This window comes from Argiope bruennichi, chromosome 4 (assembly GCF_947563725.1).
Source record: "Argiope bruennichi chromosome 4, qqArgBrue1.1, whole genome shotgun sequence".
Lineage (NCBI taxonomy): Eukaryota > Metazoa > Arthropoda > Arachnida > Araneae > Araneidae > Argiope > Argiope bruennichi.
In genome coordinates this window covers 9,443,573-9,469,448 of record NC_079154.1, presented here as the reverse complement: position 1 = coordinate 9,469,448, position 25,876 = coordinate 9,443,573, and the positions used below count along the sequence as shown (strand labels likewise).

Here is a 25,876-nt window from a genome sequence, read left to right as displayed (position 1 = left end):
CTGCATAGTTTCAATGTTAATATATATATGTTATATTTCAATTTTAATATATATATATATATATATATATATATATATATATATATATATATATATATATATATATATATATATATATAAAAGGTTGTTTACATTTGACTTTGTTATATTTAGATTTGCATGTGAATAAGTATTGACAATATATCTTTCACCAAACCTTCTCTTATTTTAAAAACATTTGTTAAATACCTTTTCAATATTTTTTCCAATGACAAAAAGTTTGTTATGCAATCACTGAAAAGTTAATCCATTCAAAATTGTTTGTGAATTAAAACTTGCTCTGCATATGCACTTAAAAAATATAGAGTATATTTTTGTACAAAACTATATATCCAAATTATTCATCTGTGATAAGCTATTTTAATCAATAGTATATTCTTCTTATTATTTATTTTTACTCTATTGAAATTCATTATTTTTCATTATTTATTCTAAAAATTAGAAATAAAAAAAAATTCTGAAAGAGCTTTATTAAAGTTTTCTAGGAATTTTTATGATATTTAATTCAATAACATTTCCAGAAAATTAATATTTCTCTGAAGTCATATTTTATAATATTCAGTTAATTTTGAAAATCTGTACTCTAAACTTTCTGTTAAACTAAGTTCTTTCTTTTTTCCATTATCAAAATTATTTGAATAAATATATCCTCTCAATCTTTTAATTTCTTTCCAATTATAATTTATTTTGTGATCTCATTTCCATCAGAAAAAAATTATATTGCATCATGAAGAATAAAATGGAGGTAATGGTAATACAATTTAAATAAGGAAAATATCTCTAAATGAGAATAAAGAAAAGAAAATAATCTATTTTACAAATTTTTGTTGGTTTTGCTAATAAATAGTGATAATCTGAAAAAAAGGTAATAATGTTATTTTTCATGACTCCTGTTTCCCATCCTCTTATGTGACTTGCAGGCATTTATACCAATTTTTAAGAAGTATTACAAAACTTGATCCTATTTATGTGACAATCTACATTTTGCCTCATTGTATAGTTTCATAAATAAACAATCTGTTATAAAATAAAAATTAGTATGTTGATCAATTAGTACAAAACACATCCACACAGATTTCCATTTACAAAAACTGAGAATATTTCTTAAATGTATACTAAGAAACCAGACAAAATTTATTTTTAGTTCTCAAACTAAAAATATATATATATATATATATATAATTTGGGTAATAATTAGTTGTTTATTGTTTAAATAGTTTTCATTTATGAATGTCAATGCTAATTTATATAGAATCTACTGAATTTTTCCTTTAATATCTTAAACATAAATAAGGAATACTTTTCCTTTTTTTTTTTCTCCTTTTTTAATTGTTTTTAAAAGTGTAATGTTTGTCTGTGAAACACTTCAGTGATATGTGTGGAACTAATAATTTCTTTTATAATGTCGATTTAGAAATTCAAAAGAAAATAATGAATTCTAACAGAAAATATTGCTGTAGTTTTTAACAAAGTGATGTAGGTCCTACAAGACGTTTTTTACAATACATAAGCTGTGTGTGTGTGTGCATGTATGCATGTATATATTTTTAGATTTTCGTCCTTTTAAGAATGGAACTCTGATAATTGCAATACACTTTACAAGTTAGTTTTATATGTCAAATCCAATGTGCAGCAATGTTTTTGTGTAAATACAACAAATAAAATCCAATGACATAAGATCATCTGATTTTATGTCATCTTATAGAGAAAAAAAATATTTTAGGCGAAAAGGAAGTATACAATTAAACACATAAAATAATATTAGTAATTCATTCATGATTATGCATACATCTAAATAATTGAAAATTATTGTAGTTAAAGATGCAGATCCACAGTGATTAATTGGTAATAGTATTGATTACATAATGATGCAAATTATTTTTACTTAACATTTTGATTAGTAATGAATAAAATAATGTGTTTAACGAAATCTTTAGAAGTTTTGGGGACTGTAGATTTTTATTTATGTTATTATTACAGCTATGAGTCATCTTGAAAAATATTTCTTAGTGATTTCTTTTATTCTGAACTTCAAATAATAAATAGTTGCCATAACTTAATCGACAAAACAATTTCATAGTAAAAAAGAAAACTCATTATAACTTTATGAATCTATGTTATTGATAAATCGTTCATTGTTTTAACATATCTTGTGAAAACTGCAAATATTTCAAAAGTTCAAAACTTAAGACTTTATCAGGTTTTCCAGAATTTCAGAAAAAGTGCTATTTTTTTATATATATATAAATTTTACACAAAAAGAAAAAATTTTGGAAGGGTGGAACAGGATAAAAACATCAGCCAAGATGCTAAATATACTAACTTGCACATATTTATAATATAATCAAAATATTAATCAAATTAAACAAATGATGGTCATAAACAAAAAAAATTACCTTTATTATTATATAACTGTGCACTGTTACATAAATATTCATTACTGCATACTTGAAAAAGCTGTGTTCATGTTATATATGATTTTATTTATTTCTCTTCATTACTAATTTTTAAAAAAAGCATCTGCTCCATAATTTATAAGGTAAAGATCGATTATTTCATATTATTAGGGTGTCATATTGTCATTAAAAGTACTTAAAAACTATTTATTTTTGTTTATCCTTATATAAAGGGCTTAAAAGTGATTACTTTTTTTCTTTCTGACAGAAAAAAAAATATTTCACCACACTATATATCAGATTATATGAATATTTTCTTTGCAGTGTCTGGTCTTTCAATGCTTAGTGGTTCTCAATAAATCTAGAGGTAAATGGAAATTTCAGTTTAAGGAAATACTGATATGAATGAAGAAATATACCCCTTTCATTTATTTGATGCTTCTTCCAGCTTCTTTTGCTTATTTAGACAAGGGAAAATTTATTACTTAATCTTTTTTATTCATATGTTTAGACATTTTCCTTCTTTACTCCAGTTTACTTATAGTTAGTTTATTTTTATTTGGATTTTCTCCTTTATTCATGCATATATGTATATTCTTTCAATAGAATACTTTTAGCTTTCTTAAAAACGAAATCATGCATTTCCCTTTAAAAATAGAAATTTTAAAAAATTAGCAAAATAATGCAAAAACTAATACATGCATTTTAATTGTAGAATATTTTTTAAGTAAATATTCATTTATCTATGTAGTACTATGCATTCAGTAGAATCCACAAAAATAAATTATTTTATTCCATTTCATGCTGACTTATTTATAACTTGTCCATTCATTAAAGAAATTTGATATTATTACCACCTTGTTATTCTGCTACCAATTTGCTGAATACCATAGTAATTTCCTAACCTTTTTTACAGAGGCACATCAAAATGTGTTTGAAACAAAACTTATCTCGATTTTTTTTTTCCACGTTTCTTAAAATATATGAAGACAAACAATTGTACAATTTTCATGCAAATTTTAATCTACATTTGGATTATTCTGAATGAAAAAGAAAAATTCTGGTTCTTTAGTTATTCCAAATCCTTAGTCTATAGTGCTTAGGGCAAGTGAAATTGCTTCATCACAATCTATTTCAACTTCATTGAATGTTAAATTAAAGGTTACTTCTACCAATTCAGCAGCATTAAAATAAGAATCTGACATCTATTGTTTAAGTTCATGGGAATCCATGTCATTATGTTCTTCTTCCCTACTTGGTGTGCCAAATCTTTGAATCTCCAAGTATCAGTTCTTTAACACTGGAATATCATGTCCATTTAAAGCAACATCTGGCCAAATAGATTTTTAGCAGACATTTAGGGAGATTTTTTTATAATTGATTATCAACTTGATTATTCGATCTAAAGTGGAGTAATTTACCCAACTTTAATAACATTAAATGTGTTGTCAGAGTTAACTTCATCCAAAATCCTTTTGGAAACATTTTATATAACATGTACTGAAATATCCCTGATCAATGGTTGGATAAATTATGTTGTGTTAGATAGTAAAAATACAACTTTCACATCATTGTGATGTAAATTTGTGGAATGTTTGGAGAAGTCTAGAAGTAAAAATACTTTAAAAGTCTGATTTTTTTTTCTTCATATGAAGTTAAACATCAGAAACAAAACAGTTTTAAAAACCAATCTCAAAATATTAACATTTTGACATAGATTTTCCAATAGACTGCCTTTCAATACACAAAAATATTTGCTTTATGTAAGCCTTTTATGGCTCTGGGATTCAAAAAAGGGGCTAATAACTATAGGTCACATCATATAATCACCAGAGACATGTTACATAATAGAACAGAAATTCTTTCATTTGAAGTTTTAAATTCTGCAGCTAATTTTTCTAGTCGATATCAGTTTGTTCTACATGGCATTTTTTTCTAAACTACTTATCTCATTTGAATGAAATACTTAATCTGAGATGCAACCTTTCTACCACCCTTTCCTTCCAGAAAATTCAGTTGTTTGATTTGAAATAGCTGATTGTTGTTTGGCCTAAACGCTATTAAAAATTTCAACAGCTATACATCAACTAGCATCATCTTGTAGGAATATTTTCTTTCACTTATTGTCTTATACCTGAAAAATCAATGCTTTTTTCACAATTCTAGAGTTCCAGATAACATTATGTGAAATTTATTTTAATCTCTCTGAGTATCCAGCTGCCACACTTTCTCTATTTTTTTCATTCTTTTTAATAGTGCTATCTCTTGCGTCAATAATTTCAAAATGTTTAGCAATCGAGCTAGAACATTTCGTAGTCTTTAATCTGTAAAATTTGTTTTTTAGAACCATCATAAAGATTACAAAGCAATTTAAAGAATATGATACATAAATTTATACATATATTGCAATCGAAAAAATCTGCTCTGACCTAAATAAGTAATTTATAAACTGTCCAAATTAAAACAGAAAATCAAATTGTTTTAATTTCTGTATTAAATAATAACATTCTCATATTTCCTTTTCCCCACTCTCACACTACCAGTATCATGTCTTTATTTAATTTTTCTCCAAAAATCTACTACTGGCTATTTTGATAGTGAATGTATTACTTTTAATTTCATTCAAAAATTGTTCTCTCTGTAACATGAATGTTTATTCTTCCATCCAATGCTTATTTATCATATAACTATCATATATGTTATTCACATAAATATGTTTCAAAATATTATTGCAACTAAAATTGATAAGAATGTGAACATAGACTATCATGTAGGCAGTATTTCAATACTTAAAATTTTTTATTTCCCTGGTATTTCCAATTCTCTTATTATGTTAAATTAAAATTCAAGTTTAATGTTGATATTTCACATATATTCAAATTGGAATTCCAGTGCCCTGTAAATTAAGGATTATTCAAATACAAAAAAAAAAGCATAATATTTTTTTAATTTTTTATTTTACTGTATATTAACATTACTGATGATAATTAACATTCTTAATTCTCCTCTCGAATATGTAAACTGATCATTACTTTTACACACTGAAAACAAATAAATAAAGATAAATTAAAGGAAATACAGGAAGAAATCTTAGAAGGATAGAAGTCATAATTAAATATAACAGTGGTTTCTTTTTCCTGACATCCCTTTTTTTACATCAGTATTATTAACAATAGTTTCAACAAAAAGTATGTTTTATTCATCTAATCAATAATATTAAATTTGAGAATACACAGTTTTAGTCATAAGTTAGCTTTCATTAATAACATTTAATTATTCCTATAAAGTTTTTTAAAAAATAATTAAGCGAATAGAAGATTTTTTATTCAAAATAATTTCATTTCATAAATTAGTTTCATATATTTATACATCTTTAATTTATTGATTTCATATGATTCATTTTAAAATTTTTTACTAATTTTTCAAGCTGATATAAATGATCATCTTTGACGTGAGGTGCTATCTTTCTCATGGTTTCAGCTAATTGAAATAGATAATCATCATTACGTCCACTGGGTCCTTCAGATAAAAATATCTGTTTGGCAATATCATCTAAAGAAGCTGGTCCTAAATAAAAAGGATTATCTGTATTGGCTACATATATTTTTAATTCAAAAGCTTTTAAATCTTCTGTAGAAGGATAAAAAGTGACATATATTTGTTCATAACCATCTTTTTCTCTGTAATCAAGATATTCAATTACTTCTGGAATATCTTCTTCAGCTATTTCGTAAGCAACACCATAAACTTGAGCCTTAAAAAGAAAGTGCAATGAAATAAATATTTATTGTCATTTAAATCACTATTATGTAATTGAAATGGCTTTCATTCATAAGTAAAAAATAAAGCTCATAATATCAAGTCAAATTGCAAAATTATTAATAAAAATTAACAAAAATATGCTAACAACTAATCATAATTGCAATTAAACCAGTTTTTCATTCTAATTTACAGAATATGTATATAGCATGGTAATAATAATGAAAATTCGATTATTTTTTTTTTAATTGCAAGGCAACTATTAAATATGATAATCAATGTCATAGACTATTCTTTTTACAAAATCAGATAATATATCCATTAAATGAATAAAAAAGATTCCAATTAAATATAAATAAAATGATTTTAGCAAAACTATTCAAGAAACTCATTTAACAATAACTAAGCCTTCTTGTAATTATTCTTGAATTAGAATTCTAAATATAAAATTTACAAATTAGAGAAATTGACATTTTCATGGTTTTTTAAATGATTTTTATTCTTAATTGTTTAACAAGCTGTATATGCTTACATAGAATTTGTCCAAATAATATATCAGTTTTTAAAATATCAGTATTAGCTATTTTCAATTACAACAAAATATGCATTTCTGTTTCCAGGTATAATTTCTCTTGCTTACTGCAAAATAGAATTATATACAAAAAATGCAATATCTAGTCTAATAACTGAACTTTACAATAGAGGAGAGCCCACTAAAGATTTATAAGCAATTTCTCCAACTACTGTTTTATACTATGTGATGTATTGTTTCTACAACTGCTGAGAGATCTGATGGTTTTAAATATGCAATCAATAAATGCTGTCTTTATCAAGAAAAAAAAGTAATCTAGTTTTATTTCTTTTCTTTTTGTATAAATTGCCTGCTTTTATCTTCATTGCAATTTATTGAGATTTAAAGGTACTTCGAACTCTGCGATATATATAAATATATACACATGCACTTTTTTTCATTGCTTTTCTATTAATTGTACATCAGATAAAATCTGTGCCTTGAATTGAAATCATTAAAAATTTATATAGCAATATTTCACAAGATATAATAAATTTTAATAACTGCTACAATTGATGTAAAAGTCAAATTATATGTTTGTTGTCCTCTGCTGTTCAGTTACAAAAAAATGTGCCAGTTTTTTTTAATTATTATTTTTATAAATAATGTTTCTGGTTTCATACACACACAAAAAAAAAATATTACAGCCAATAAAAAGTTACTGCAGGAAATAAGCAAACATACCTCTGGATCTGAAGATGGCACAATAGTTACAACTCTTCCAGGCTGAAAATAAAAAGATTACTCTTATGGAAAGCTATAATTAATAAATACATAGTAACTTGTAATGTTATCATAACTTAGCATGACTGCATTTATAATGTTAGAATTTCACTATATCAACAAAATTAAAATTTAAAAAATATTTTTATATACGTAAATATTTATATATATGAAAATATTTATAAATAGTTACTTATATATGTATATAGTATATACATTTGTTATATATATGTATAAAGCAAACAGAGTATATAGAGTTAATTAAAAATATGGTTGCATTTGAATTTTAGAAAAATAATTACATAATATGGAAAATAATATATTCTTTAACTTTGTATATTAAAAATACTTGAGTGAATAAAATTTTAACCATTTATTTTAATTTAATTACAATATGATTAAATGTAAATAATGTCTCATTCAATATACAGAGCAAATGAAGCCTCAACTAGGCATTCTACTATATTTGAGAGGAATGGGAACTCAATTACAAAATTACAGCCTCTAAATAATCCTCTTCTAGTAGATTCAGTTTAATTTTAAAATTGAATGTTTATATAGGATGGGAAAAGATATCATACCATGGCATAAAACAATATTCTTCTGAAAAAATTTTAGCCTTTGTTTGATTTTTATTTTTTTCCCAAATAGCCATTGCAGTAACTATACATCTTTGAATGAATATGGATTTCAAGAGAAATCCAAATTATTTTTAGAAAACAAATCAGGGAAAAAAAGGAAAAAAAAAAAGACATCAACAAAAAAAAAATTGTCAATTAAAATTTCCAACTATTCTGGCATTTCCCCAGTTAAAAGCATGTTTTTTACTCAACATTAATAAATAACTTCCCAGAATCATTGTCTAGCACCAATTATACGCTCACTTTTTCGTACATTGTGTATAAAAAATAAACATAAAATATGAAAATTCTTTCATTTAACTATATGAAACACAAAGGAATGCAAATGAAATGGGGTTGATCTATTTTCTAAAAATTCTTCAGGCAAATACTGAATTATAAATTAAAAGTATTTTCTGACAATGAATATGCAAAACTTAGTATGATACAGCTTAGTGCCAGAAATGTACTTTGTCTTTCAATTTTTGTTCCTATTGATTCTAAAGGAATACTTCAATCATGCAATCAAAGAAGTAGTGCTCGGTGTGCAGATATAATGCAGTGGGTTTCAATTAATAATATATATATATTCTTACAGCACCAGGTACTCCTCTATGATCCTCACTGCCTTGCCAAAATCTGCGAGTGAAACCTTTAATATGCCCAACAACACGACATTTGAAAGGAAAATCTGTTTTCCACGTTAATGAACCGTAACCAAAGATCCACATTTATCCCTCCCACAGAGAATTCAGCCTTGCTTCGCCGGTAACCTTAGTAACAGTCAGCTGATGAATAGTACATAACAACTGCACTTTTCCGGTTGCCATGATACAGTTAATTATAGTTGAAACAATCACCGCAAGAGAGCGCTCTAATTATAAACAGGCTGAAATAGCATGCAATAAAGAAAATTATTTTAAAATAATATATCTTCAATTTAATTTTGGAAAACAATTAAGCAGGCATTTCTATCACATCTGATTCCATACTTTCAGCATCTAATATTTATTTAGAATTCTTCATAAAATTCTTCTTATTCCAGATGCATCGATTGAAAAGGAAGTTTCCAAACTTAGACATATGTTTTATCTGTACTTAATAATAATAAAAAAATATATTTAAATACTTTTGTGTGCATATTTTTATCTGAATGTCTGCAGGTCCTGATTTTAAGTTTCTCACTGAATTTTTCAAAGCAACTTTAGCGTAACTCGAAGGGTTGAAAATAAAATTATTCAGAAATTTGATGATCGTTAAATATTAATTGAAAAGCTTCTTTTTAATTTTTAAATGATATTATTTAACAAATTAATTAGATTCCGATATCATCATAAAATAAAGAAAAATTAAGTGATTCTTTTTAAAGGAAGTATTTATTAAACTAATGAAGTTATTATAGTTGGCAATATCCTTCCTGACAGGTGGGTAAATTTCTTTTTTGCTGTTTGGAGTTTATCTGGTTTTGGAGTACTGTTTATTGTTTGTGGGCGTGTTTCTCGGAAAGGTGAGTTTTGTTAAGTATGCTAAGATCACGTTTAAGCTTTATAAGAATTTATTCCGAGTTTCACTTTTGCTTACCAAATAATTCGATGTAAATACTGGAACATTACATTGATCTAACATTTTTGTTTGGACATTTAAATCATTTAGTTGTAAAAACCTTGTTACAACTGCATCTCTGTTTAAATAATCGGTAAACTTGATAGCAAGTATGTGTCATGCAAATGAAATGGGGGATTCTTGTCTTTCTAAGTTTTTAATATGTTTTTACAGTACTAATACTAATTTGTCAATCTATATACTCTGTCAACTCTTGTTACATTGAGTACGTTTATATTATTATTTGTTTATACGTTTATATTATTTCCACCAACTTATCTTCATTTTTTAAGATAAAGCACAGTATTTATCTGAAAAGTGTAACTTCTCCTTAAAAACGGTATTTATTATTCATAGAAAGCAGAAGCTAAAGATATAGATACATCTTTCAAGAATATTCAATAGATCTGATTGATAAATAACTCAATACATCAGATTCTCAAACTACAGTACATACAGCACTAATGATACATTACATTTTTTGGAGTTATAATTTTTATGCAAAAGAATTAAATAATTTTAAAATGATACGTCTTGTAATATTTTAATTTTTCTTAGTGTTATATATATTCCATCTTTGCTTTCCTGCTTAAATTATCTGTTATGTTGCCAACACTGGGCAGATACCAGATATGCGCTTGACGTTAATATTCGGTTGAATAGTGGACTTCATCAAGAATTTTACTAAAACTCTTACTATCGTTCATTATATTTTAATAAAGTGAATTTTCTATTGTCATAATGTAGAATAACCATAGGAAATGGCAATTACTTAATTTTGACTTATGCTTGAAATTTAATGAAAGTGAAACTCGAAACTTCGAAATTGATTACAATAAGACATTCACAGTCATTACATTTATCCGCATCAGTAATAAATCTTAAAACTTGCTGTTCTTCTATGTATTATAACCCATTATTTACTAAAATATATGCAGTATGTTTATAATTTATTATGAAGTAAAAATTTTAGTATGATTTTATTTTAATAAAATCTTAAAAATTTTCTTTTTTTTTATGATAAACATTATATGGGGAGGATGCATTGATAAAATGCTTTTATGATGGTATGATTATTTTAATTCTTAATTAAAAGTGCAAATTTTATAAGTACCCCTGTAATGAATAATGTGTAAACAATTTATTTTGTCAGTATTTCTTTTTTGTTATGAGTAATCCTGTTAAAAGTATTACGATTTATACTTTGAATGCTTATTAGTAATTGCATATATAAAGAAATAGTTTTATCATTAAATTTTCTTCCAAATTATGCACTTTTTGATTGCAATATATTTATTTGTGTATATATTTTTATGTATTGTTTACTTATAAGAAAATGCTGATATTTGTAATAGAACATTATCTAAAATTAAGTTGTTTATTAATATTATGTTTGGACAAAACAAAATCTGCAGAGTAAAGGGTAAATATTTTGTAAGAAGCTTTGATGCCATTACATTAATTTATAAAAAAATTGATTTTTTTCATTCCATAAAACTATGAATTGTTGACTTTCTTTAAACCATTTTTTGTTTAATTTCTTTAATTAAAAATAGAAACATTGATATTTTGGGCCTGATTTTCATAATTTATAATAGCTGTATAGATTATTAAAAAGTCAGTTTCAAAATTCTTTCCTTTGGTTAAAAAAAAAAAAAAAAAACTGATTTTAGGAATAATGGGCATGAAGTATGCTTAAATTTTATTAAAATGAACTTTGTATTGTAAAATTTTAGGTATTGTATTATTATACAAACATGTTCACATATCTATTTTTTTAAGTGCATTGGAATGTATATACTATTTTATAAAATTCTTTGTATAAATTTATGTATAACACTAAGAAGTGAAATATTTTACATAAACTTTTTGGGGGTACTTACGAAGATCTGGATGGTCGCCAAGTAGTAAACAAAGCGAGCGATAGCTCACCAACGTCGGTTACCCATTTGTTTCTCCTTTGTTATTGATAGAAATAAAATCTTATTTTTGCTGCTAACTTTGAAAACTTTTATTTTATTCATATTTTTAGTTGAAAATTAAAGAAAACTTATGAAATTTTAGATTCTGATACACATGTAGAATTTTATTTATAAATTTCTTGCAGAATGTTATTTTCATCATCTTGCAATGTTCGATTTTTCTCGTATCTAATTTTTAATCTATCTTTATAAGTATGAATCTCTAAATAAATCTTAACTATTTTTAAGCATTTGCAGGTATAAATTAATATTTTATGTATACAATTATGGCAAACAAACTAGCATGACTTTGTTAAAAGTTGAAAATATTTCTTGTTACAAAATTATCATTATATTTGTATTTTGTTAAATGAAGAAAAGTGTTAATGAAATTTTAAATTTTAAAATTCAATATGAAGCACCTCTTATCTGTAATAACATAATTGAAAATATTTGATTTTTGCTCTTTATTCTTAATTAGTAGCCTCTGGCAATGAGCTGACTTGTCGCAATTTTGATTACATTTTACAATATTTCAACCATTTGGATATAGTTTCTTATCAGTAATTCAGCTTAACTATCAGACTTTAAAGCCATGTTATTTTAATTGTCTTAAGTTCTATTTATTGTGTACATGAACCTTCTTAATGGAGATCAATCCTATGACATCCTAGCACAATTAAAAATGTATATCTCTAGTTCATCTCTTTTCTAAATTTCACAGTATTGTACTTTCAGTCTTTTTATTTATCTAGTAAATTGTACAGATATTAAACAAAACCCTTCTTTAGCTTTCAACAATGAAAAAAAATTGTGCAATTAAGCATTAGATAAAATTATTAAAAAAGGTTTAAATTTCAAGACAATATAATCGATTGTTAGAAATTGAAGTATTTAAAAAAAATTGCCACAGTTCAGGAAAAATGTGTATGACTTATAAATTGCTATCATTAAAAAGACAACTTTTTAAAATTCTAAACTACTTTAAAATTCATTTTTAAACAATAATAATTTTGTAGAAAAATAACAAAATTGATGCAAGTTTTTAATTTAAATTCTAATTAAAATTTTGAAAAAGCTCTTCAAGGTGCTCATTCTTTCTTCCAAAGACATGCATGCCAAATTTTATAGCTATATACCAAACTAGTCTGTAGATTGTCAACACGCATATATATATTAATCTTTATTAGTAGTAGAGATTATCCGATATAACTGCTATTATTCCAGATGATATTTTACATACTTTTTATTAATAACTAATTGCTTATTAATAATTATTTAATTAATTGCTATGAAACCTACATTAAAGGCTCCTTTATACTTCAATAGGAATAAAAATTATATTATTTTACCGCAAAAAATATGTAAAATTTAACTTTATTATTGCCAAATATCAATTAAACTGTTACTGGGTATGGATAAAAAGAAAGTAAAAATAAATTTTATGTTAATATTTGACCGAATACAATACATATTTTTAAAATATGTCAATAGCATTTTTATTATTAAATAGTTTTTTAAAAATTGTCATAAATTAAAGGATGGTCCATAATTAAGCATTGAAAATTTTAACTTGGGTATAAAATTTTATAGTTATTTTTAATTATTTTGTTCAACTGGCATGGCAAGTGTAAAAATATAATTCTTAATTAATGAAAAAGTTATTTAATTGCTTCTGAGCTTTTGCTAAAATTTTCTGTATGCTTTATATTTATAAACAAAATTTGTAAAAAAAAATATTCTGTAGCTTGGATTTCCATAGCATAAAAACAATTTGTGAATTGTTTGTATATTTATAAATTAATAGCATCCAAAATGCAGTATAATTATTATTTTTTTTAACTCTCCAATTTTTGTAGCACAACTTTTGTGGTGTTTCCCATAATGAAAAAGATGCCTTACAAATTATTTTCTTTTCAATGAGATCATGTGCTGTAATATATGCTGAATTTAAAATGTAATTTAATATTGAATATAAATGCTAGAGATGATATCTCTTGCATTTATAATGCATACCTTGTGATCTCTTCATCACTCTAAGAAAAATTCATTATTAGGTTTTAGAAAAAAATTATCTTATAAAAGGAAAATTTAGATACTTATTTGCAGGCTGTGGATTTTTGGTAAGCTAGTGCACTAATGCATTGTTATACAGAAAGTAGATATCTACTTCCCATTTTATCAAATTCTGTATGCATAATGATTTTTCTGAGAAAATTCAGTTAAGCACTTTTTTTTTTCAGTATACAAGTAAAAGAAAATATGACAAAAGTTTTTTAAGCCATTTCTTTTTCACCTCTATTGATATTCAAAAAAATGTTTAATTATCTGAAATATTTTTCACTGTGTATGTCTGATAACTGGTAGCTGACCTTCAATGTCAGACTAAACAAGTGAATTCTTTCAAAAAAGTATGAAATAGTGTAAATTGTGGTAAAAGTATAAGTTATAATAAATATAATTGTAGTGAACCTACCCCCCCCCCTTCTTATATTGATACTTATGAGTTATGAAGAAAAATTCTGTCAGTTCTATCAAAACTTGCATTCATATCCATTTCTCATTTTATTAAAATAAACTTATCTCGTATTGTGCAGTTTTTATGCTTTATCTGTCAGCTAATCCAATTTAAGGTCTTGTGCATTTGTATCAATCAATTTTAAAAAGTTAATACCCATTAAACGGTATTTTTCGAAATGTTTTACATAGATGTTAAACGCATTTTACAGGCATTATCACAAGATTTTCTTTTATTGGAGTGAGAATTAAGTATAAATTTCAAGCCTAGATTTTTGAATATTGAAAAAAGTCAATACAAAAAGTTGTTGAATGAAGAATTCTTTTAGTAGAATATGGAATATTTTTTCAAATTTTGGACATTTTAAAAATTTTTTAATGAATTGTTTCTGAACAATATATTTTTTGGATTTTTTTAATACAATTTTGGACATGCAATATTCAATTAGTTGTGGCATGTGATCTATTGATGTTTAATTTATGACACAGAAAATGCCTTTTTTTCCTCCCCCCCCCCTTACATTCTCATTCAAGTCAGCTTATTATGTGTAATCTATTAAAGATTGCTTTAAAATAATTTGGCTGAAATTTTCGATGTCATAATTTAAAATTTTATACTAATTTGATTTAAATAAATAACAGGAATTTTGTCTTTTCTTACAATAATTTGTTTACTTTTAGAATTGTTTTTAAATCCTTCCATCCTTTCTTTTTTAAAAAAAATTATAGCTTGATAACATTTAATACATTATTCCTGTGTAATTTGTATTTGATAAAGCAAAACTTCCTTTGAAAAATATTTATTCTGTGAACTATTTTCTTATAACATTAAGTCAATAAATGTAATATACTTATTAAAGATAATAAGTATATTATCTTTAAATAATTCTGAATAATTACTTGTAATTTGTATGATTTAAGTTTTCATATATTTTTAATCCACAGTTAAGGTAAAGTCATTAGCTTGTATTCATAGCTAAAAGGATCTAAATTGATTTTACTGATAGGATAGTTTATTTATGTTCCTTGTGAATCTTTTCCAGTGCTAACTCCATCTGGTATTTCTTAAAATATTGAATTGTGAAATGTTTATAAAAAAAACATGCTCATTATATAAATTTCTTAAATTATAAGATATTGACTATGTCCAAAACTCATCTTTGCTTCTAATTAGATTTTTTCGTAACACTTACAAAAGTTTATAAATTCTAAATTAAATCCTAGCTTGGAGATATAAGAGGGTGTCATCCTCATCATTTGATTGTGATTCAAAATTTCTAGGTTTGTTCCAAATAATTCTAATATTGCTTCAAAATAAGATTTCATTATATCTAAACTAATAAACCAACTTTTTTATAACTTAAATGTAGATCTGCATAGAAGTGAAAATTATATATATTTCTCTAAAAGATTTCATACTTCATTCAGAAATTTCGAAAATTTATTTTAAATAATGAAGCCATGGCGCAGTATACCGAAGATAATTCTGAATCAAAAACTGTATTCATAGATTGAGATGTACTAGTAAAACTTCTTAATGTGTTGGAATACTATGCGATATTCTCGATGTTCGTTTTTTTTTTTTTATTTGCATTTGTTAGCATTAAAATTAGTAGGAATTAAAAAAAAAAAAAAAAAAAAAAAAGACTGACTTCTTGAATTTCATTCGAGATATTGAGCAAACAAGTTTTGTTTTTATTGTCTTTAAAATCACGCCGACATTTACTATCGAAACCGGAAATGTAGATAAGAATAGTGTTTATTATGAGTAGGTGGTTCTAACTTTTGATTGTATTTATATTTCTTTCTATCAGAATTAAACTAAAGCTTGATTGTAACGTAAATCTCAGTCTTAAAAATATTTTAAAGCATTGTTATCAGTATCTTACAACCCAGACTTATGAAATATATTTATCCAATGTCTGAATATTGAATAGATCTAGCTGAATTGTAATTGTTATGAAGAATATTTAAAAAACCCTATTCTTTATCAAAGCTTATTTATCGTAGGTTTCTTCTCATTATTTTGCTACTTTGAACAATTTTGTTTAATGGGTAATTTAAAAAATCTGTCGTTAATGCATGAAATGTTTTTGTAAAAACAATAAAAATGAAAAATCTTATAATTTTCAATCTATATAAGAAATGGATAGTTATACAGTGATGAGCATTTTAGATTTCGATTTCTGCCTTAGTCTTCAAGTCCGGATTCCTCCGAAGAAGCGTCGTGTAAATGGATCTGGTGCACTTTAAATCCGTCGGTGCCAAATATCCTCCCCTGGTGTGGTGCAAAAGTTTTGAGAGGGGGTGGCAGTTCAGCTGTCGACCTCGTCATGTGATCGCAGTTCAAAATCACGAAGTCCGTTCCAAAATAATCTCTTTTCTCAATGATGTATATGTTCGATTTGTATTTGTTCGATTTTTTTTCCCCCAAACCTTGATGAAGCACTGAAATTCTATTCAATCAGTTTGTGTATTTAAAAAATTATTTAGAGAAAAATAATACCAACCAAAAATGCAAAGCTACTATGAAATTGATTATGTAAGAGAAATGATTGAAATGTTTTATAGGTATATTGATCAGAATTCATATCTGTTACAGCTTTGCAAATACATTCTTGCGACAATGCTATCATTGATTGAAGAAATGAATAAGAGAATATGGGTTTAAAAAGAAATATTAGAAAAAAACGTTATTTTTAAATCTAAGAATGGCGAAAAATATTTATTTTTAATGGTTTCAGTAAATAATGTATAACTAAAAAATAAACAATAAGCAATCTTAATAAATAAAAATGATGCAAATTTGTTCAATATTTTTAAATACAATTTTATTAAATAAAAAATTTAATAAATGATATACCTTAATGCAAATACAATTGTACGTAACTTCCAAGTAAACAATACAATTCATGGCTCGCATGTTTAAAGTTTCTTTTTATTTCTATAATTTTTAGTTGCGTTTGAAATCGAATTCCTTGTAAAACTCTAGTTAATAAAGAAATAAAAAAAAAAAAAAAAAAAAAAAAAAATTCACTGAGGATCTTGAAGACACAAAATATGGACATATCTGACCGATAAAAGTTATTCAGATTGCTCAATTTTACCTTCTTTATCCTTTCGTGAAGCTCCGTTCCGAAGACCCGTTGCCTTTATGGATATGGTCGTAAATCTACCATCTGACCCATTGTAGGACCACTCTCGCCTGTGGGCGTCAATCGGGAGCTTCTCGCAAACTGTCGGTAAAATGAGCAGACATCAAAGAAACCCGGAAAATTACAAGTGAGGGAAAACAGCGCAAAATACGCCTAACTTGAGGCGCACACGGGCCGTCGGGATGGGTCTTAAGGATATCCTAATACCCAGAGGTCTCATCTCTCCTCAAACTTATACTTCTCTTCTTTCTCTCGACGGCAAACAACAGAATTCTCGATGAGAAGCTTTTGCTATTCTGTTTGCTTTTCACTTTCTCGCATATGATGTATAAAAAAAAAAATGCAATAATCGTCAAAAAATTCGAAATTTTGACGAATCTCTATGTGGTATACCTCTGTGAATTCGAAAAACATATTTTTGGAATTATGTCAGTCTGTGACAAAAATAACTCAAACATGCTTGGAGCTAGACGGTTGAATTTTGGTATTCGGTCTTTACATCAAATATGTTGATTTCTGTCAAATTTTGAGCAAAATCCGTTCTGAGGAAGTCTGTCCATCTGCCACTTCGAACATAAGTTAACTCGGTAACTACAAAACAAAAACAGCTAAATGGATAAAACTCGGTTCAATAATTTAATATCTGTAGTTTAGACACCTTTCAAATTTTGTGCCAAATCCAACAATTAGTTGACTGTCTGTTGGTATATACTTTCAGAAATGTGTAAATGCAGTAATGACTTGAATTTATCACATTTAGTATATAATTTTGTGACTACAAATGTAGTTCTGTTTCAAATTTTTGTGTCAATCGATTAGGAGCAACGCGTCTAAAACACAAATTTGATGTTAGGATACTAATAACCGCATGCCAGGGATTGATCACCAAAAAACTCGCCAAGGATCACACAACAGATTCAGTAAAAATACTAAATTTACGTCAAAGATTAATATTTCGAAATTATTGTATGCTAATGCCATCTAAAGCGTTTTCTGACGAGTGTGCGATAACTTCGTTAGAGAGTATGCGAGAAACAAAACATTTTGGGAAGCTATTCTCGCTGGTTGTTTTTCATGACAGCCAGAAATTTAACACGATTTTCATGCGCACTATGGTCTCCAGTGCATAAATTCCGTCATCTAAATGATGAGTCTTCTATGGGGGAATCACTTTTCTAGTTTTAAGGTTGCTAAATTGTCCTTGGGGATCATCTTGAGATATATAAATTATAGAGTATAGATTTCGGCTAACGTTGTTCTTAGCGCCGAAGATTAGCTTGCCCAGAGTCGGCTATACTATGTTGGGTCTGCGTTGTGATTGGTGTCGTCAGGTCTGAAGCTCTAGAAGTATTTCGACAAAAAAATTCCACTTTCAACTAAATTTTTACTTTTTCAACACCAATACATTTTTCATAATCAAACGAATGTCTTCTTACAAAGATATGCATAACGTTTCACCGTTTTTAGTTTTTAAAAAATCTATTGCAATCTTAGGTATTGTAAATAAACTGACGAAAATCACATCTTGAGATCCTGTCCATACAAAACTCTTTTCACTATGAAGTTAATTATTTCGCGTGTTCAATGTATTGGTGAAAACAAGTTTAGAAAATCATTTCATTGGATTGATTTTATTAAAACGAATCAATAATTGCGTTAAATCCAACTTCTTTTCACTTTTAATGAATGCTTCCTTTGTTCTTTTTCTCGGATTACATTAACCTTAGCGGCAAAATGCCTTTCCATGAGTTGAGAATAAAGTTAAAGTTTTATTTATTTATTTATTTTGATGATGAAGGAAATGGACTTAGCCAGCATGGCTACGGCCGAAACTTAGTCATAGTTCACACTGCTCAAACTTTTCACATATTTTTCGGCATTTCGCAAATTTAATTGCAGGTTGAGATATCACAAAGAATTCTAATCGATAGATTTCAATTTCAGCAATCTGTTTAAAATAGATGTTTGAGTATGGATTTTATAGATAAAATAGAAATATCTATTGATTACAAAAATGTTAAACGTTACACAACTTTTTTCAATATTCTTAATTTCAACCATTGATGACTAAAGCCAAATAATTTTAACCGCATAAATATGCAATCTTCGTAAACAATAGAACATTATCTATTATAATATTTCATTCTAAATTATAATACAGTCGGATTGTTCTGAAAGAATATTGAATCGCACGTCGTATCTTTATTTTCTTATCAATTTTTTTTCTGATAAAAGAAACAAAAGATAATATTTGTATAGTGTAGTATTTACGAATAAATTTCATCATAAAATGCATGATCAATTTTATATTTCATATTCTCATAATGGATTTCTTAAATAACCAAAATGTTTAACAATTCTTTTTAATTATACTCATAGATTTGATGTATAAAAACAATCACAGCTGTTAATGTATACAGTAGTAGTCATCTATTAAAAGAACAGGATGACTTTTAATAATGGGACAAAGAAAGGAAAGTATTGCGTATTCATTCCAGTTTTGCTGAACGATTTTTTAAAAAAAAATCGTGATTTATTGCTTTTTACCGGGAAAGTCACCGAGATGTGTGTGGAATATATTTACCTCTACTTTTCTCAAGTTTTTTTATGGCTGTAATACTAAATTTCTGTTTAAATATATGCCGTAATTATGTTATAGAGTTATAGCGTTTAATTGCTATAATGAGAGAATCGGATATTTCTTTTCAATGACATGATTAGACATAAATTACAAAATAATAATTAAGAAATTGGGTATTGCAATTAAATTTAAATGCATTCAAATTTTGAAAACACTCTTTTTAATAGCGTCCAAAGGTCGGCCAATGCTATTTTATTTATAGAAATTATTTTACTATTTTATTCATGCTGTTGAATTTATTCATATTATTCTTTTGAAATAGTACTGCGTTGTTTTGACAAAATGGGTTCGTTTTTGTTTTTTTTTCCCCCTTTTAAAATAAAGCACGTGAAGAATTATATATTTTTCTTGTTAAAATTTTCTTCTATTTTCGTTTTTTTATAAGTGTGATCGCTAAAAAAACTTTTATATTAAAAATTTGAAATAATTTAATCAATTAATTTTAGTGGCCAGAGTAAAGGCTGTTGGCATGTTGCAGTGTGTGTGTGTGTGTGTGTGTGTGTGTGTGTGTGTGTGTGTGTGTGTGTGTGTGTGTGTGTGTGTGTGTGTGTGTGTGTGTGTGTGTGTGTGTGTGTGTGTGTGTGTGTGTGTGTGTGTGTGTGTGTGTGTGTGTGTTACCGCTTCGTCATTTTTAATAAGCTACTTTAATTACCTGGATGTGTTGAAAAACTTACGGATTTAAAAAAATATTACTGTACCATTGCAGATTAAATCATATTAAGATGAGGTGTGTATATATATATATATATAACCAAACTATTGACGAACTCTTTAGGACTTTAAATATTTAATTAAAAAATATATATACCACGCTTTTAAAAAAATTACATTGGAAATTAATAACAATATAAAATTTTTAAAATTACAATCATAAATTTTTAAGACAATCTTTGAGTTTTTAAATCTATGTGAGGCGAGAAGAAATTTTATCCTTTTTAGTCTTTGTGCGTAAAATTTTATATTTAATTTTAAATTAACTTCCCTATGCCGCAATTTGTATGAAAGAGAAAATAAAGCGAGTTGATATCGCATTGTCATTCATTTCTGAGTTATGTTTAAAGTTTCAAATCGTGAAATTTATTTAAAATCTGTTAAAAAATTTGTAGTAAATACATACACAAGAAAGTGAATTAATAAAAAAATGTATGTTTTAGATTATTTTCCAAAAACCAGATGTATATCTATGTAAATAAACATAATAACATAAAGAATGCAGGGAATTTTGAACTGAACAAAAGAGTTTACCCTTTCAGATTTAAAAAATAGCTGAGTAAATAGTTTTAAAATAATTTAACTAGATAAAGTATTCTAAATTTATTGACGAAAGAAGAAAATAGTAATTTTTCAATTGTTCTTGCTGTAGTAGAACACAGTGTATATTTGGTGTCTGAGCTAAGACTGAGAATTGAATTCCCGTTCATGTGATGCAGAAGTTTTTAAGAACCATCTGATCATGTTAATGTGGGGCGAAAAAAAATTATTCAAAATTGGGATCCACCCCCAAATAGCTCTTTTCTATCAAAATCACAGCTTGAGTATTAAGGATGGACTTGTGTTGCCGCTATCTCACTATAAAATAATTGATGTGACCAAAAAAAAAAAAAAATACTTTTATATATAATTAGCTTTCATGACCGGCCATCTGGGGGGAGGGGTGCGGCGGATTTAATTACCGGGGGCCCCGCGCCAGAAGGGACACAACAAGATGAACTAAAAAATATTCTGAATAATAATAGTGATATGGAAAGAAGAAAGGAAGAAATTTAACTGAAACAATCGACGGGTTTGGAAATATACGAAGTTTACAGATATGTTACAGTCTGGTGTAAATGTGCAACATAATATAAACACAAATTAAGTAGATTTACGGTCATTTACCTCATCTTTTAGGTTAGATTGCATATAGTATTTTGATAATTCATACCATAAAATGCGTGATCTTGTTAGATTTAATCATGTCCATGCCAAGGAAATATCCCTTTGGGTGTCAGAAAAGAAAAAAGAATAAAAGCTAAATTTCAAGAAGTCACAAGTAGATCTGTTTTCTTGTCTATGAAGTAATTCTGGCAATGATATTTCTTCGACTTCAGAAGTTATAATTCAGGCTCCAACTGGAGAAGAAAGTTCCACACAAACTGCACAATTTTGAAATGAAACCGTAGAAATACGCTTAAATGTACTTGCTATACTAAGCATCGAAAAAAAAAATGCAATTTTTAAAATAAATTCTGAAGTAATTAATAGAAAATACAAAATCACGTAATAAATAATCATGCAATAGTGATATTCTGTTTGTAATTTTTTTTAACAAAAAATTTTGGGCCCTAAATGGTTTTCTTGCACCCATGCCTCTTTATAGAGAAGGCCTGCTCTGTTATCTTTATTTGTTGAATTCGCTGCCGGGATTTAATGCTCCTTGCATAGTTGTGGAGGACATTTTGAATTCGCATGATTTATTATTTTGTTTGGAAATCACTCATCTACCATGAATCATGCGGTACATCTCATGTGATGTTTTCGAATATTAAGGCTTTTACCGAAATCTACTGATGCATACTCGGAAGTAGATTTGTCTGCAGTTATCTTCTTTGCGTAGTTGTCACATTCCACTTCATTGAACATGGAATTTGGTTATCATCCTCGCATACTTTTAATGTTCCGTTAAGAAGTAAAAAATATTTTACTGCTCTCTTCTCTCACGGTATTTGATGGATTACCTCCGATAGTTTGGACGTTTTTGAAAGATCTTCTAAACAAACAAGCCGCCTTTGGCGACCAGTTTGTTTGCAAAGATTGACTTTTTAAGCTGCTAAATGATGTATAGTATAGATTTTTAAAAAATTCACTTTATTTGGTATGATTGAAAACCATGAGTTCATTTGAATCAGCTTACGGCAAATTAAAAGGTATATATGACGGGAAAAAAAGAGAAAGCGTAACTGAAAATCCTATTGCAGAGTTAATAATTTCCAAATATACGCCATAGATGTTTTGTTGTATGAGTTTGAATTCCATCATAACATTTAAAAATACTATTATTCAGTGGTGGCCAAAATTGTGGACACTTGAAAAATTTTGTTTTCTAACTTTGTATGCTTATAGAAAATGTTGCATTTCACAAAATGCAAAGTCTTACATATCATTTGAAAAAGGAATTTATTGCTGATTTCACTCCGAAAAGAAAAACTCAAATATTTGCAATAAAAAAAAGTTGTGCGGCAATAATTATCGAGATACAGTACTTAGTAGGGTAGTCTTTATTTTTTGTTACAGCTTCACATCGGTGTTCCAATGAGTTGGCGAGAGTTTTAAGCTCTTCATTCGTTATTACATAACACCAGGAAACAATTATCTCAATTAATTCTCTTTTATTTGATGAACGCTTCATATGTACAAGAGATTTGAAGTAACGAATATTTGAGAACGAAATAGTATTGAGGCCAGGATTGTTTCCTGGCCATAACAATTCAATGTTCTTTGTATTAAACGACTCTTTCGATATTTTTGCTTCGTGGCAAGGAGTTGAATCCTACTGAAAAATAAATGATGCATTATTAGGAAAGAGATCACTGATGGAAGGTGTAAGGTTTGACTCTAGAATAGTGTCAATATATTTAATTGCATTTAATGTCCCCATGAAGGAGACCAATACCGTCTGCTGACATGCATGGCCAAATCATAACACTGAGTTCTTCATAGTGGTCTGAATGCAGTCAGGGTGTAGCTCATCGCCCATTCTATGTCTTACATATTTTCGCCATCTCTACCGAATAACAATATATTTGTTTCATCACTCCATGTAAGTAGTGACCACTGATCATCTATCCGATTAATGCGTTCCTTTGTCCTCTGTAATCGTTTTATATGCTGTTGTAAATTGAAATAAGGGTTTTTTCGCTGAATTCCACCTCATAGTCCAACATCTATTAATATTCTCCTGATTGTTCTTGAACTGACATGAATGCCAGCTTCATTCAATTGACTTCTGATGACCGCTGATGACATTCTTCTATCTTGGAGACACTGTCTTTTTATTCTTCTGCCCGCAACAGATGTGGTGCACTTTTTTCAGCCATTTCCTGCTTTGTTTTTTATGGAATTTGTCTCCTGATATCGTAAACAAAACTTTCGGGCTCCATATGTAGTTACTGAAACACCCACCTTTCTTGCAATTTCAGCATAGGAAAGACCACATTCATGTACACAATAATCTTAGTTCTCTTTCTAGGTGCCCAATCTATTCTTTTATTTGATGTCATTGCTTCTTGACTAAATATAAGAAAAACGTACATAAACTCCAACTAAATATTTAAAAGTTTAACAACAAAATTTCTAACTTGTAATTTGATGACATAAAAAGTAGTCTTCCTTCTACAGAAAAAAAAATCATAATAATGACTTGTTCCAAGTTTAAACATGTCAGCTTCTGCTAGTAGTTATTATCATTTGATTGGTTCCCAGAATAAGAACATAAATTTGAAAGTTAGAAATTACAATCCACTTCATCACTGTGTTTGTTATTCAGATTAAAGTAAGAATATTTTTTTTTTGTATTGCAAATATTTGATTGTTCCTTTTTGTATTGAAATCAGCATTAAATTCTCTTTAAAATGATATGTAAGAGTTTGTATTTTGTGAAATTTAACATTTACTATATAAGCATACAAAGTTAAAAAAACAAAGATTTTCAAAAGTGTCCACAATTTTGGCCACCACTGTATATATAGTATAATTAAAATTAAAGAAACCTAATTCTACAGAAATAAATCTAATATCATTAAAAAAATAAGGTAATTTTTTTGAAGTTTTAAGATAATACAAAGACTATTTTGGAAGATATAAATCAATTCTCATATGCAAATCGTAACTATTACTCTGAAATTCGTATGATAGTTTTTTCACATTTGATTGTTGCCATTCAGCAGTATGTAATTAGAGTGATTTCTATGCCCACATACGTTAACGTTTTTATATTCATAGATGGGCATCCATGTTCTGTATAATCACATTTGCCAAAAGCACACTAATGACCTCGACATTGCTGTAACCTCAGTCTCGCGAGCTGGTGAGTGTGAAATAAGAATTGTGCGATGTCAGATGAATCTATTTTGATAAGTAAAGAGATGCCAATATAATCATATTTATTATAACTCTATTTCTCCATTCTCCGTTTCATACTTTTTTCCCTCGGAAAAGATTTTCAGGTCGAAGGCTAGTTAACAACTCATCATTACTTAAGCAAACCAACATGGTGGGGATAACGATAAAGATTTTCATTTCACTGTTCAAAATGGCTGAATTCTTATTTCATGCTGTAAGCACATATATAAATTGCCATCCACAATGTTTAATTAAATTGTATCGTTCTATAAAAATTAACTTATAAAAAGATTAACTTTTAGCCTCTATTAAAATCGTTTGGAACTGTCCGTAATATTTCAAGAATTCTTTGATGCAGCGTAGTTTCTCATTTTAACTAAAAATGCAGTTTGAAGGTGATAAAGATTTTGAGTATTATGATGATATGTAAGATGCTTTAAATTAAAAATATATATTGAAAATGATTTACTTAAAAGCTTTTTGTGATTTCATCGAATGCTTTTACTCCATACAGCTTTCAGCGATTCAGTTGATAAGTTAAAACTTTAACCGTTGTTATAAATATGTTATACTTCAAATTTTGTTCGCAAATTCTGAAATATAAGAAAGATATTAATGAGTGTTCTCATCATTAAGTAAAAGACCTTAAAATAATTTCATCCCGAACAACGCAGATTTTATTCAGCTGTTAATTTTAATTTTTTTCATCTTTTTTAAAAATTTTGTGTGAAATTTATCACATTTAGAATTTTAGTATCATGAATTCAATAGTCACTTTTAAAACAAATATGT

General features: G+C 27.1%; 2 protein-coding genes across 2 annotated transcripts in view; one reads left to right on the top strand and one right to left on the bottom strand.

Moving 5' to 3' along the window:
• Window positions 1–5,429: 5,429 nt before the first annotated feature.
• LOC129966498 (putative glutathione-specific gamma-glutamylcyclotransferase 2) lies at window positions 5,430–8,948 on the bottom strand. The gene is made up of 3 exons (XM_056080927.1): window positions 8,705–8,948; window positions 7,450–7,491; window positions 5,430–6,189 (listed from the first exon to the last, which is right to left on the bottom strand). The coding sequence occupies exons 1-3, from the start codon at window positions 8,837–8,839 to the stop codon at window positions 5,809–5,811; spliced, it is 558 nt and encodes a 185-aa protein (XP_055936902.1). The 5' UTR covers window positions 8,840–8,948; the 3' UTR covers window positions 5,430–5,808.
• Window positions 8,949–9,520: 572 nt separating this feature from the next.
• Window positions 9,521–25,876, top strand: part of LOC129965654 (ras-related protein Ral-A-like) — a 50,858-nt gene continuing 34,502 nt past the window's right edge. The window contains exon 1 of the mRNA XM_056079740.1: window positions 9,521–9,615. The gene's annotated coding sequence lies outside the window, so the exon portion shown is untranslated. The remainder of the gene's footprint in view (window positions 9,616–25,876) is intronic.

What these genes read in the sequence shown, in the direction of transcription:
- LOC129966498 (XM_056080927.1), bottom strand. Translation starts at nt 8,839, where the DNA reads ATGTGGATCTTTGGTTACGGTTCATTAACGTGGAAAACAGATTTTCCT. An exon ending in ATAGAGGAGTACCTGGTGCT is followed by an intron (nt 7,492 to 8,704) that starts GTAAGAATATAT and finishes TTTTATTTTCAG; the next exon opens with CCTGGAAGAGTTGTAACTAT. An exon ending in TGCCATCTTCAGATCCAGAG is followed by an intron (nt 6,190 to 7,449) that starts GTATGTTTGCTT and finishes TTTCTTTTTAAG; the next exon opens with GCTCAAGTTTATGGTGTTGC.